The 13,892-nt window shown below is 43.0% G+C and overlaps 2 protein-coding genes across 5 annotated transcripts in view; one reads left to right on the top strand and one right to left on the bottom strand.

Moving 5' to 3' along the window:
• CCNE2 (cyclin E2) lies at window positions 1-13,605 on the top strand. Of its 3 annotated transcripts, XM_015618907.3 has the most exons (12): window positions 1-81; window positions 1,507-1,545; window positions 1,629-1,737; window positions 1,917-1,976; window positions 3,926-4,077; window positions 5,771-5,906; window positions 7,937-8,083; window positions 9,331-9,426; window positions 10,161-10,295; window positions 10,951-11,062; window positions 11,709-11,863; window positions 12,243-13,605. In XM_015618907.3, exons 2-12 carry the CDS (start codon window positions 1,532-1,534, stop codon window positions 12,342-12,344), a joined length of 1,218 nt encoding a protein of 405 aa, XP_015474393.1. In that variant the 5' UTR covers window positions 1-81; window positions 1,507-1,531; the 3' UTR covers window positions 12,345-13,605. The 3 variants fall into 3 exon arrangements, with proteins under 3 accessions (XP_015474393.1, XP_015474395.1, XP_033368237.1); XM_015618909.3 differs by lacking the exon at window positions 1-81 and having other exon boundaries at window positions 1,157-1,545; XM_033512346.1 differs by lacking the exon at window positions 1-81 and having other exon boundaries at window positions 1,158-1,545; window positions 1,920-1,976.
• INTS8 (integrator complex subunit 8) overlaps window positions 13,468-13,892 on the bottom strand; it is a 21,363-nt gene continuing 20,938 nt past the window's right edge. For both annotated transcript variants that reach the window (XM_015618905.2, XM_015618906.2), the window contains one exon: window positions 13,468-13,753. In XM_015618905.2, coding sequence (XP_015474391.1) covers window positions 13,637-13,753 — 117 coding nt within the window. In that variant the 3' untranslated portion in view covers window positions 13,468-13,636. The remainder of the gene's footprint in view (window positions 13,754-13,892) is intronic.

Here is a 13,892-nt window from a genome sequence, read left to right as displayed (position 1 = left end):
GCTATATAGCGGGTTGGCGCCGGCGCCAGCTGAGCAGCGCGGCCCGGGCGGCAGCGGCGGAGGTGCGCGGGGGTCCCGCCGGTGAGCACGGGGGCTGGCGGGGCGATGATGATAATAATAATAACAATAATGATGATGATGTTAACAATGATGGCACTGATGGTGGTAGCGAATGTGATGGTAGCGGTGGTGGTGTTGAGGATGGCGGAGATGATAGTAGTAATAGTGGTACTGGTGGTACCGGCAGACACCGTGCCGGTGGTGGGGGGATGTGAGGTGGGCACTGGCAGCGGTGACCAGGAGCGGTGAGGCGGGAGCGGTGAGGCGGGCTTGCCCTCCCGCCCGTCAGGGCAGCATTTTGGAGGGAGAGTGGCTAAGGAGAGCCGAGGGGGAGATGTCCCCGCGGGCGGCCCCATCCGCACGGTGCGGAGAGTGGCGATGGCCCGGGTGGGCACCCCCGGAGGGAGCGGTGCGGAGGGCCGGGGTGCCGGCGGGATCCCGCCATCGGCTGCCCCCCGCCCCACCGCGGAGAGCCCCGTGGGGGGCGGGCTGCCCGGTTTTGGAGGGAGCCCGGCGCGCTGGGGGCGGGGATGCCGGCCGAGCAGCTTGGCGGGCTGACCCCGGCCGCCCGCCTGCGCCGCACCCCGGCGGGACCCGGCTCCCCCGCCCTGGCAGTTGGAGCGGGGTGCCTGTGGGGACACCCCCTCACAGCCCGGTCACTGAGCTGGGGGATCCCGTTGAGGGGTGTCCCGGCGGGGGGTGGGTGCCCCCGCGTGTGAGGCGCCGTCCCGGCAGCCCCTTCCTTCCCCTCAGGTTTTGGAGGGAGCCGCGCTCTCAGCCAGGCGGGAGTGCTGGGGGGGCGGGGCGGCCGTCCTGCCCCTCCCGCGTCCCCTCAGCACCCTCGGGAGCGGGTGGGTGTCGGATCGGCCCTTCGGGAGGGGAGGGCGGGCGCCGGCGGTGCCCCCAGCCCAGCCTGACCCCGGCACAGGCCGCCGCCGCCTCCCCGCTCGCTGGAAATTGGCGCGGAACCGGCGCGGCGGGAGCGCGGGCGGCTGCGCCCGGCCCGGCCCATCGCGGCCCGGCCATCCCGGCAGGTGTGGGGGGGCATCGAGCCGGGGGGAGCGGCAGCCTCAAAAAGTGTGTCTGTGTGGGTGCCTGGAATGGAGGGTGTGGGGGGACTAGAGGGGTCACAGTCCCAGGGGCTCCCCACATCCTCTTGTGTGGGAAGTGTCCCTTTATAACTTCTCTGCCCCCACCCCCAGGCAACCTGAGCTAAACTGCTGGCATACCTGGACACCCTGCAACAGGACGTGGAGCTGCCTGTGCTTATATACCACAGTCAAGCTGTGCTTGGGTATTCCTCAGGCCAGGGGAATACTCGTGCCCTTCTCTTTGAGCTGTGTGAACCATGCTGCTCTTTGTGACGAGTTCATGACACAAAGTAGGGGATTTGGTTCTAATTTTGTGAGGATGCACTAACTGAGCTTATCCTATTCTTTGATCCAGGTAGAGATCTTACAGCCCAAAGAAGATGTCAAGGCGCAGGTAAGTTTTCAGCATTGTACTAATATTATCTGTACTAACAACTGCTGTTTTCCTAATGTCTGATGTCTTTTTACTCTTTGCAGTAGCCGTTTGCAAGCCAAACAGCAGCAGCCACTGTCCTGTCAAGAAGAGGCTTCACAAGAACTGCAAGCACTAGATTATGTCCAGACCAGAAAAAGGAGAACAGCAGAGGTGAGCAATTTGAGCAGCGTGGAAAGCTGAATGATACTAAAAGCTCTCCAGTGCATTTGAATGGGACAATCTTTACTTTGCCAAGTTACAAAGAGGGACAGGGGTAGCAAGAGTTTGCCTGGGCTTTAGAAGGGTGTGCTAGCCACTGTCAGTGTATTGATGTGTGTCTCTTTTCTCAGCAGGAGATTAAGAAAAGAGAAGATGGGAAAATTGCTAAAAAACATCAATACGAAATTAAGGTAATCCAATCCTGAGTACCATTTCAAACTAGGTGAGGGAGTCTCTGGTTTATATTGGTGGGTGTGAAATCATGCATTCCACACCAGAAAGTATTGAATAGGGGAAGGTTTTATTTTCGGTTACTAGAAACTATGGCAGCTTAGCACCTTTTTATCTCTTTTTTGCTTTTTTACATATGACTTTGTTGCAGATAAAAGATCCTTCAATGTAAAATCCACTGCAAAGTAAGGTTAGTTGAAAAAAAGATAATAACCCCAGATATTTCAGAACAATTTTTATACAGAGCAGGTAAGACTTAGAGGCAAGTCTAAACAAGACCACTGCACTTGTTTTAACTTTAGGTGTGGTTTCATGGCCATTTAGTTAAGATTCATAACCATGCAGGCCATCTTTATTTTCATTTAACAGTTCTTTTGATTATTTAAATCAGTTTAGGAATATGTTTGCACTAACACAGGAAGCTTTTAAAACTGACAGGCCCTTACAGTTTTCTATTTGAAAGCAGATCAGTAAAATATTATAACTTTCTCTTGCAAGCAATCTTGTTTTTGGTAGTTTTTCTGTTTGTAAAGTAAATGAGAGTAACAGCTATGGTGAAGTGAAGCTCTTCTGATTTTGAAGTTGTCTTTGTAAATCCTGAGTAGTTGAAAAAGTGCTGCATAAGTATATCAGTTGTACCTGGGGTGAAACTTAAGTGTTAAGTGTTACAACTTATCTTTGCTGAAAGGAGGAAATCCTGCTTCCCTGTTTCTTCTTCCTTGATAGCTGGCCATGTACTCCATCCCTTGCCTTGCTCCATTCTTTGAATGAAGCAGTAATTAGGTTCATCTTAATAATTTGGCACAACAGAATAAGTTCTGCCAGGTTAGCAAGTTAAATCAACCCCAGCAGAGGGTCTGACAAGCATTGGGGTGGAACTTGGGCAGTGAGGATCACAGGAGAGAAGGAGGAGTGGGATCTCCCTTTTCTCTTGGCTGTGCGCATTAAGGTACATTCTGCTGGAATGTGTAACTTTGCTCTTGGGATACTTCAGTCTGGCTATAAATAAGTTTAGATATGCTAAGGAATCCTGTGTAGCTTACCTTGCAAGTCATCTGTATAGGAAAAGCTTCTGTGTTCAGGGACAGGTGTTGCCATTCTTTGTGAATGGGATTCCACCTCAAATCCACAGAGAATAATTAAGGTTCTGTGTCACCATTTTGAAGGCTGTCAGCCATTACAGCATTGCATGCGCTCCAGGGATTTGATACCTCCTTACTCATACTGGTTACATACAAGCAAATAACCATGAGTGAAACAAGTTGTAGTTAACTACAGTAATCTAGAATTCCTTCTCTAAGGCTTTCTGCCTGAATACCTTTGCTCTCTTCTCCTTTTGAGCCATTGCATCCCATATTTGGCATTGGCAAGCTGAGGGAGGGTTCACAGCTGCTGCTTGCTCAGTGGGTATCTAGCTCTGGAGCCTGAGATGGGTGGCTCCTCTCTGGAGCACTAAACTGGAAGATAACAAGTCGCTGAATTGCTACTGAGAGTCTGTAGAACCTCCACCCCCTCCTTTCTTTTCCCTCTGAATAGATAAGTAGATAGGACTAGCAACCTAATGTCTTGTGTTTTAGCAGCAATTAATGTCTTTGCCTTTTGTATTGTAACTGAACTTTTCAAGCAATGGGTAGAATACTTGTGGGTTCATAAACAAAAGACAGTCATCTTCCTCAAAGCTGAGTTCTCAAATGTATCCCATTTATTTATACATGTTCCACCTTGACTATAGAAGTTTTCATTGGCATCTAATTTTCATCTTTTTTGGTTTCAGTACTTGAATCAATGCTGAGATCCAGAAAGACTAATGTACATTGCATATATTGTTGCTGTTACTGTAATCTACTCCTTGCCTTTCTTTCTCTCATAGTAAACTCAGCATTTAAAAGATACCTTGTTTACTTTGCAGAGTTGTTGGCCCCCCACGATAACAGGAGGCATCTCACCTTGCATAATTATTGAAACACCTCACAAAGAATCAGTAACCACTGACTTCTCGAGATTCAAAAAATACAGATTCAGGAACCTCTTCATAAATCCATCACCTTTGCCAGAACTCAAGTAAGTTTAACAGATGCAGTAATTATTGTCTGAATAAATGTCTGAACTACTCTAATAAAATCTGTGGTTTTGTGCTTGGATAATACACACCTCTACTTGTCTTCTCATCCCACAAAAGATTTGATGTAGAAGCAAAAGACAGAAATTCTTTGGTTTGATTGTGTAGATTTTTTTTCCCTGATCTTATAAACACACCAGACAGATAGTTTCCACCTTTCAGAACTGACTTTTTATAACTTAACACTGGACACTCTTAAGTGGTTAAGAGGCACATAATGGTTAAACTAAGCTTTAAATGCTTAAACTTCTCTCAGTGCTATTGGAACTGAGTGGCCAAAAAATATTTAACAAACTTACCTTAAAGAACATAAAATGTTCAAATAAACTTGTGGTAATATCACTGTGCAGATAGCTTGCTAATACAATGCAATGTGCTTGGTACTGTCACAGCTCTACACAGTGGCCCTTCTGCAGAGAGATAACTTAGCTGACTAAATTATAGTTTTCAATTTAATAATTTCTTAGACATTCAGGTGTGTTAGAAAAGTCCTCAGTTGCTGTTTGCATCAGCCTGGGGTTTAATGAAAGAGATGGTAAATTTACTGCAGTGTGCTAAGGAAAACTTCAGCCAAGGTGAATGAGAAGCAGAACAGGAAGCATCACTTTAAAAGAACCTTTCTAAGTATACCTTGGTTTGTTTTCTTTTGTTCTGGCCCAAACTGGATCAGAACTTTGAGGCGCTGCCAGGTGATGCTTTGCCTCAAAGACATGTTCAGATATAGAGTTCCATGCAAGGTGCTTAATCCTGTTGTTGACAGGCATCTAGTAAAGCTGAACTCCATCATTTCTGATTAGCTGAATAGGAGGATAATTTACTTCTGCCTTCCCTGTCCTTCCTTAACTGCTGTAAGAAGATCATAAGTCATTTCTCATTGACTTAAAATTTGTAAGGCAATACTGGTGATCAGCTCTGTCTCTGCTTCTGCTTGGGGAAAGGTAAATACGTAACTCCAAAAGTTTCAGTAGGAAATCATAATTTCATTGGTTAACATGCTTTTCCTCTTAGTACCTGCAGGATGAGAAGTATGTCTAAGAAAAAGCCTATATGAATTAATAATAACAATTACAAATAAAGCTATATTGATGATATAGGCATCATCCTCCCAAACAGATTGGAGTGCTAATAAATTATAAGTTAGCAATAAAGAACTCATATTTTCTCTAAGTAGTTTGCTTCTAAGCCTTGAAGTAAGCTAGGAAATAAAGGGATGGATGAGTGACTTTAAACACTATCTCCAGTTTTTCTCAAGCTAAACTGGACAACTTATGTATGCTTTTGTTTCCTGAGGAGGAATATATTGTCCTTTTTTAGGGGGGAGGGTTTGGTTTCATCTTGCTGTCTGAACAGCCACCAAACTAGGTGAAATAGGAAACTCTGGTTGCATGTGCAACTTTGAGAGTTACATGTTCAGTTTTACTACCTGTTCTGTAGAACTGGACTTGCTGGTGATCTTGGCAAGGTGCTGTTGTGGTGATGTAAAACGTTCCAAGTATTCCTGCAGTTTTCCAATTACTGTAAGAATCTTATAGTATGTGGAATTTTTCTTTTTGTTTCTGAATGTCTGTAAACGATAAATAATGTTTTTATTATTTATTTTTTTGTAACAATGTTTTGTGTAACTTTATTCCATAGCTGGGGAAATTCCAAAGATGTCTGGCTCAACATCCTGACGAAGGAGAACAGATACGCTCACTGCAAACACTTCACATCACTACATTCTAGTTTGCAGCCTCACATGAGATCGATACTGCTAGACTGGCTCTTAGAGGTGTGTACTTTTAGTTACCTTGCCATGTGTTGTGCCTGTGACGTAGACAGGTAAAAGCACAGCTTTTACATAAAGATATAATAGTAACGTGTACAGTTATAACAAATGGCAAAACTGTTGTGCAGCAGAACAAGCTTTTGATCCTCTTGGTGAGCTACATCTGGGCCTTCCCAGGCAGGAGGCACTGAACTTTCCCCCCAGGACAGTGAGCAATAATATTTAATTTTGCTCATGACACCCTACATCCTGCTAAGGAGAGAAGTCTAGTTTAGAGACACTTGTATTGAGATTACTGTAGACAGACCAGTTATAGATCTCTTATGGGGTAGACTGTATCTAAGCCATGAGACAACTGCATCTGCATTGAGGATTTATGACCCTGACCATGTCAAGAGCTCTTGAGTGTCAGCCCATGATGCTATTTTCTGATTTCATAGTGAATTTTCAGAATTCATCATATGAAGAGAGCAGAATATATCAATGGCTGACAGGTAAAGGTTCTTGATATAGACAGCTTCATATGTGGAAAGGTTACAAATAAATTGTATTAGCAAGGAATTTCAAGGAAAATGAAAGATTTAGTTTTTTTTTAAATGCACTGAATAAAAAAATTATTCAAATTGTGTGCTTCACTAGTTCCTCTAACATGGAATTTACATATCGCCATTAAACTAATTTGTTGGGTTTTTTTAAATCTTGAATTAGAAAATCATCCAATTTCCAAACAAAAGTATTGACAAGGGCATTGCTTTTGTCCAGGTCAGTGGTTCTGCCACTGTGGATTTAAATCCCAGCAATTTTGAGACCATTTCAGTAGTTCCTTACACTCTTCTGTAACATTATAACAAATACTGCTTAACATGACCAAGTGTTATTATGTTTGGGAAATAACACTTCTCTGAAACTCTGCCATTTATTTATGGGTGGGCCTGATCCCTACGTTTTAGTTCTGAATCTCCTTTGGAGCAGTTGTTAGTAGTATCAGAGTAATACATCAATTATCAGGCAAATATATCAGGTTTAAATGCATGAGGCTGTGCTATTTCTGCCAGTCAGTTGCATTTTTGGTGGTCAGGAAGGGCTTTAATTTGTAAATGAGCTTCCAACCATATCTTGGGAAATAGCTTGAAGTAACAAGGTTTTATTCTGCCTTTGTATCCAAGTAAAATAATAAAGAGGCTGGGATCTATTTTTTGGATAGTCTTTTCTGTTCTTGTTCTTCATTTCATGTAGATTGTAAGTAATTAATAGATATCTAACTGCTTTCTAGTTGTGAAAAGGGTACGGAGTTGCAGACAAGCTGGATATGTGGTAGCCCCTCCCAATTCAATTCTAGATTAGATGAAAAAGTAGTGCTCTCCTTAAGATCTGCAGGTCTGGGCACTCGGCTTTCTTTTTTTGTTGAACTGGCATTTGAAACACTTCGATACAATGCGAGTATTAAAAGTTCTCCCTGGCAGGGAGACCAGCAATGGGATGGAGCAGATGGCGGCTCCTGCAGTTTTGTTCCTGCTTAGTGAGGCTGTCGGTGTGCCTGAGGGGCTGCAGGCAGTGCTCCTGGCCTGCCAGCAGAGCCCCCTCCAGCAGGAGCTTCCAGGCGTCTTTGCTGTAGAGCCAAAGGCTTTGATTTTTTTAGTGGTTCTGCCCTGGGACAGACCTACTAGGAATTCAGTGAGGATTTGACTTCAGCTTGATGCTTGGAGAGTATTCTTAATCAAGGTAATTAGTGTGTGTATGTGTAGGTGTTGCTGTTCTGTTGGGGTTTTTTCCTCAACAGGATTTCTTCTTTCAGTGGAAAATTGGTTGCTGTTTAATTTGGAAAAAGTATTTTTTTGAAAGTCTGTTAGTACGTCATAGGTAATGCACATTTAGGTGGGAGCATGGGAAATACCTTTTCCAGTCCTACCATACCTTGGTATGCAAAGCTTTATGGGTGCAAAAGATGAAGCTGCATTTTGCTGTTAAAGCTTGAATACGCCATTGTGTGTACACAGTTTTATAACAGAAAACTGTTTTTCCCCCTGTTGTAGGTGTGTGAGGTGTATGCACTCCACCGGGAAACCTTCTACCTAGCTCAAGACTTCTTTGATAGATTCATGTTGACCCAAAAGAACATTAACAAGAGCATGCTTCAGCTCATAGGAATTACCTCATTATTTATTGCCTCCAAACTTGAGGTAAGAAACACTGTTACAGGGAGGAGGATATTGAATTTGGAGTAACTAAAAAGACAGTTATAACGATTATTTCTTGTCTGAATCTTTTAAATTTGATAGTGTATGTACAACACTGAAGGTCAGAAGTAGAATTTTTTTTCTCTTCCTTCAATTGTGCATTTGTCAGTCTCTTGGAGAGTAGTTTTTGTCCTCCCCTTCTCCAGCAGCAGGGAAGGAGACCACATAAAGTTAAAAGGCATGCAAATGTGCTAGAAGTAGCTTTGTTTTGTCTTGTCTTTTCCCAAATATACAGCAGTTGCCAAACAATCTCAGGAATGGGTGTGGGACTTGAACAAAACCAAGCCTAAGTCTCAAACTGTCTGTACATCAGGCCGATACCCTTACAATAGCCTCCATTTAGTGGAGTGTGAGTCTCAAGTGCAGTGATGGTGATACCTCATATTATGTGCTACATCGATGGGCCAGGAGCATGCCTTTGGATAATGCATAGTGGGCTGGACTGACAGGAAAACTTGGGATTAAATTGTTAACTTGGAATCCTCAGATCTCACTGTGGCTCCCAAGGCAAGAGTGTGCACTATGAGCACTCACCTGTCCTAAGGAAGTGTGTGGGGCCATGGTGCTCGCAGAGCCAGCTAATAGGGAAGCAGTTTTGCTGGCAAGCTCTCTTCTACTTACACATCAAACTATGCTTGGCCCCAGCTGGCATGACTGGCTTAGCAAATTTCCTTAACCATCTCTGCACCATGGATTTTGACAGAGTGGCTGGTTGTGGGATTTTCTCTTTTTTTTTTTTTTTTTAAACTTTTCTCTTTTTTTTTTTTTCATTTATTTTTTTGTAACATGTGATTACATCAGCACTGACATTGCAGGTAACCCGTACCAGCCAGCCATCTGTAGGAGAATTGGGATGATGTATGTTTTTTACAGCATTGGAATGGCTGAGTAGAAAGATCTATAAATGAAAGGCTGTTCTGATTGCTTGGTCAGCATTTATTTTCGCAGAAGCTCAAAGAGTTGCAATCAGTCCATTGCATTATACAACAAATATTAGAACCCAAGTAGGTTATAGGTTATCTCCTTTTCCTGTAAGTTTCATGTCAGTTCATATAATGAAAAAAACAAATGCTATGTTGTAGCATAAGAAGTGTTAACATGTCAGTATGGACAGAAAAGTATTTCCTGGTGTCTTCTCAACCTTTCTTAGAACTCTAAGATACTCATCTTCATTTTCCCTCCCTTTAAAGGAAATCTACGCTCCTAAAATACAGGAATTCGCTTATGTCACTGATGGTGCTTGCAGTGAAGATGATATTGTAAGAATGGAACTTATTATGTTAAAGGTAATAATTTGCTGTGTTTTTAAGTGCTGGGTGAAAGACTTTCCAGCTGAGCCTTGTGTTTTAATGTCACTTACTTGCTTAGAAAAAGGAACCTGTCCCTGTTTCTGCACAATAGTGAAGCCTTTATTGTGTGTGCAGTGGACCTCTGACACTCTGTCTGGGAAGCAGTCCCTGACTGGTAGAAAAGGGCAGGTTTCTCATGCTTGTGTGAACTTAAGAGCTCTCAACAGTGCAGCCAGCCACAGGCAGGCTGGAAGGCTGTCACTGTAATGTACTGCACATGCCAACATCCTTTGCTGTCCAGGAACAGAGGCTTCTGGAGAGACAGGCAAAGACCTCACTGTTTGGTGTTCCTCATGTTGGAAAGGATCCATCTTTATCAGCACAGGACTTGATACATTAATTCTTTCTTAATAGATATGAGCTGCAGGTTCACACAGGTAGCCCAAAAGCTTGAGGAAATACTAATTTCCCAGCTTCTGAATGGACAAGATATATAAAATCCAACTGCACAGGTAAAAGGATACAGATTTGTGCTAATCCTATCACGGCCTTTTCAAAAAGCATTGAGAATGCAACCTAAAGAGCATATTTGTAACCTTGAAACTGTGAATAATTTTTAGTATCTTTTAAGGATATGTGCAATAATCTAAGCAGGGGTATAGGAAGAAATCAGAGCACAAAACTGTCCTTGAGTGGTTTATGGTACTTAACTTTTTGTTAAATATTTGCAGGCTTTAAAATGGGAACTCTGTCCAGTGACAATTGTCTCTTGGCTGAACCTCTATCTTCAAGTGGATGCTCTGAAGGATGTTCCAAAAGTGCTGCTACCTCAGTATTCTCAGGAAAAATTCATTCAAATAGCTCAGGTAGGTAGTAAACTGTTGGGAAATGGTTCTTGGGGCATTGGCAAGCACTACTGGACATCACACCCTGGAAGACACTTTGTTATAAGTGTTCCCGTGTTTCCCCATGCCTGTTACTTTAAGTAACATGCAAGTTTGAGTCTACTGAAAAAATTCAGTTTTGAGGACAAGTATTCTGTGTTTATTGTCTCCCTGCTTTCACATACCTTATGACTTTTCTGTATATTGGAAAAATAAAAAAATCTATTTCATATCTTTAATCATTGTGCACTCCAGCATTCTGTAATCAGCAGTGACAGCTCTGAGAGCAAGGTGGATAATTTTGGACTCTAGGCTGTTTTTACCTGTGTTGACCCTGACAGTATTTCTGTGTAATTGCCAAGGCAGCAGCCTGGGGAGTGTTTTGACTATTTTGGAAGTGCTGTGGTTCAGTTGGTATGGACATGTGTTGTACCCAGCCTCAGAGAGGCTTACTGAAGCTGGGTAGGTCAGTGTTGTAAATACTGTACTATGTAGTATTTAAATTTAAGACAGTAGCTTCCTGGAGCTCAGCCCTGTTCTGGGGCAGAGGCTGTAGGACTGCTGTGTGTATAGCCCTCTCTGAGACAGGATGCTAAAGCATCAGTTTGTTAAAATTTGTTACTCTTCATATCCTCAGCTTTTAGACCTGTGTATTCTGGATGTGAATTCTTTGGACTTCCAGTACAGAACACTAGCTGCTGCAGCGCTCTGCCACTATACCTCAATCGAAATAGTTAAGAAAGCTTCAGGTAAGATGCCTCTGTAAAGCTGGGCCTTGTTAGGCAGAGAATTCTGGAAGCTGTCACAGGACCACATCTGCTTAAAGAGGGTATTGGTTTACCAAGCTGCCAAAGACCAAAACCAACATGGACACTAGTATTTGTTCCATGGGTTGCTTTTACTTCTAATTTCACTCTCTACACTATTTCAGATATTACAGAGACACAAAATAAAACACTTTCAGCAGTGCAGCTTTTGCTAAGGAACTGAAACATTTATTGTTCTTGCTTTTGGGCTAATATCCAGGTGTTTGGGGGATCATGAGCTATATATTTGGCCACTTTTTCTCCTGAAATGTAGTGCTCAAGCACTCATGCATGTCTGTTTTTATAGCATGCATGCATGTTTTTATAGCATGAACCACAATTTTGTGTTCAAGCCACAAGTCACTTCAGCCTCCCCTGTAAAGCAACAACAACCCTTGTGACCTCCATTCACCCTCCTTAGCCACCACCCTTTTAAATAACAAGCATAAGGAAAATGTCTGCTTCTGGGAGGATGTTTCTGAATTTTATCTGCAGTATTATTTATTGTGTTTTTAAACTCATGGCCATATTGAAACACTGTGCAACTCCCTCATATTTTCTGAATATATTCTTGTTTTCTACTCTTTAGGCTTAGATTGGGACAGCATTTCAGAGTGTGTACAATGGATGGTTCCTTTTGTGAATGTGGCAAAAAAGGTCCCTGTGAAGCTGAAGAACTTTAAGAAGGTTGCAGCGGAAGATCGACACAATATCCAGACCCACACAAATTATCTGGACATGCTGGTAAGTGGTTTGTGGATGTGCTGTTTGGGCAGCTGAGAGTTCATTACACATCCCTTGGCCTGAGGCAGCTGTGAGTGGCCCAAGCATGTCCTTGCTTGCCCTCAGTGAGTGCCCAGCCACCAGTGATGCTATAAACAACATGTGATTTACCCTAAGGTTCCCAGGCTATAAGCAAACACTTGCACTACCAGTATTGGACAGATGTTTATAAGAATAATACTCACTTTGTTATGCAATGTCACTTTGGTTTTCTCAGTATCCTGACTCTGGAGCACTTGAACTGTATGATTGGTTGAGGCAGCACTGCTGCCTCCTACTGCCACAAGACAGGAGACCTTGTCACAGCTATAAAGTGCTGTCTTCTTTTCCCAATACACAGGAAGAAGTGAACAGTGGAGTAGTGGCTACTGCCCCAGGGCAGTTATCACCTGTGTCAACAGGAGGAATAATAACACCTCCAAAAAGCACAGAGAAGAAATGAAATACAGTCAATTGTCATGAACAGATTCAGAAACAAGACTTGGTGCTTCAGAACAAGAAAGACCACACTAAAGGTGACTCAAGCTCTTTACTGCTAGACTTGGGCAGTAAAAGACACAGCAGATGCAAACTGAGACCAGCATCCTCCTACAGACTTGACAAAGAGAGTTCAGCTGAGCATTGCACCCTGCTATCACAAGAGCCTTGGATGACTTTGGTCCATTCTGATGTGACTTAATGGTGAGAATTGAATTTTTAACTTATGACTTTCAAGAATATTTTTAATAGGGTTGGGTGGCAAGATTTGTCAACTCAGTTTACATGGCAGACTTGCTTTAATTTGGCTTAGATGAGCAAGAGCATTTTGACAGCTTGTATGTATTACCTCTTCTTGACCCTTTTTCCTTTCCTGGTAAGGTCAGAGCTCACTCATGTCAGTTTGTCCACCCAGCTCAAAGAGCAGTATTACAGAGGCCTGTGGGCAAGCACATCTCTGAAACCACTCTGTGTGTGCAGGACAGTGCAGACAGCCTTGTATCAAATCCCAGCTCCACAGGAGGCTGATGAATTTAAGGCCCTTTAGGCCTGCCATGAACTTCAGTTTTAGTGTATCACTGACCTCAGGTAAGAGTACCAGCAAAGAACCTGCTGCTGCAGTAACCTGAACTGGAACAAGTACAGTCCCCAGACACCCACTTGGAACAAGAAAGAACAGTATGAAAACTGGAGAAGGTATGGAATAAAGGGAACCACAGGTACTCTACAACCACTCACATCGTAGGAACAGTATTTCAAACTGTGGAGCTGTATGTTATCAGTGTTTATAAACAGCATTAACTACTGTGTTTTCCTTGGAATATTCACTACCTCTGAGTCACTTCTGTGATGAAGGGCAGTACTGGGAAAGAAGGGTATCAGTCCTCCTCCCTCTTTCATGATGCTCCTATCTGTGCCACGCATCCAGGGACAAGTGTTACATGACACTGAGCAGCCCACAAAGCTGCACTAGAGCATCAAGTGCCACCCACATCCACATTACACTCACAACAACTTGGCAAACTTGAATTCATGTCTTCTTCAAACAAGCCATTGTGGAACTAGATGCAGTTGCTTCCAGCCTTCTGTACAGTTTGTAAAAATAAGGGGTTTATTTTAAGATTTCATCTATTTCTAAGGAGAAAGATAATAGACTGTAAATGTTGTACAAAAATTTAAATGAATTTTAAAAAATAATAAAGTCTTGAAAGATTTTTTCACTTTTACATGTTTTGTAATAGTCTTTCCAGCATTACCCTAAAAGTAAAGTTTTGCCATTGCTTGAAGAAACTTCTTTTTCCTTCTCTGTGCAGCAAGCTGTAGGACTTCCTCAGGATTGCTGGCATTCAGCTCTGTCTGGCCAATGGCTTTTATCTTGAAACAAAAGAGGAGACACAACCAGCATGAGGCCTTCCAGTAAAGCTGTTTCATTTTAAGGCATTTTCAGCACAGATCCATGGGTGATTTATTTCTGTAACATGCCCTACCCATCACACCCCTACAGCCACAACTT

The sequence above is a fragment of the Parus major genome, chromosome 2 (genome assembly GCF_001522545.3).
Source record: "Parus major isolate Abel chromosome 2, Parus_major1.1, whole genome shotgun sequence".
Classification (NCBI taxonomy): Eukaryota; Metazoa; Chordata; class Aves; order Passeriformes; family Paridae; genus Parus; species Parus major.
This window is presented reverse-complemented; position numbering and strand designations above follow the sequence as displayed.

Coding starts and splice junctions, on each gene's coding strand:
- CCNE2 (XM_015618907.3), top strand. Junction 1,977..3,925: donor AACATCAATACGAAATTAAG/GTAATCCAATCC, acceptor TTTACTTTGCAG/AGTTGTTGGCCCCCCACGAT. Junction 9,427..10,160: donor TGGAACTTATTATGTTAAAG/GTAATAATTTGC, acceptor AAATATTTGCAG/GCTTTAAAATGGGAACTCTG.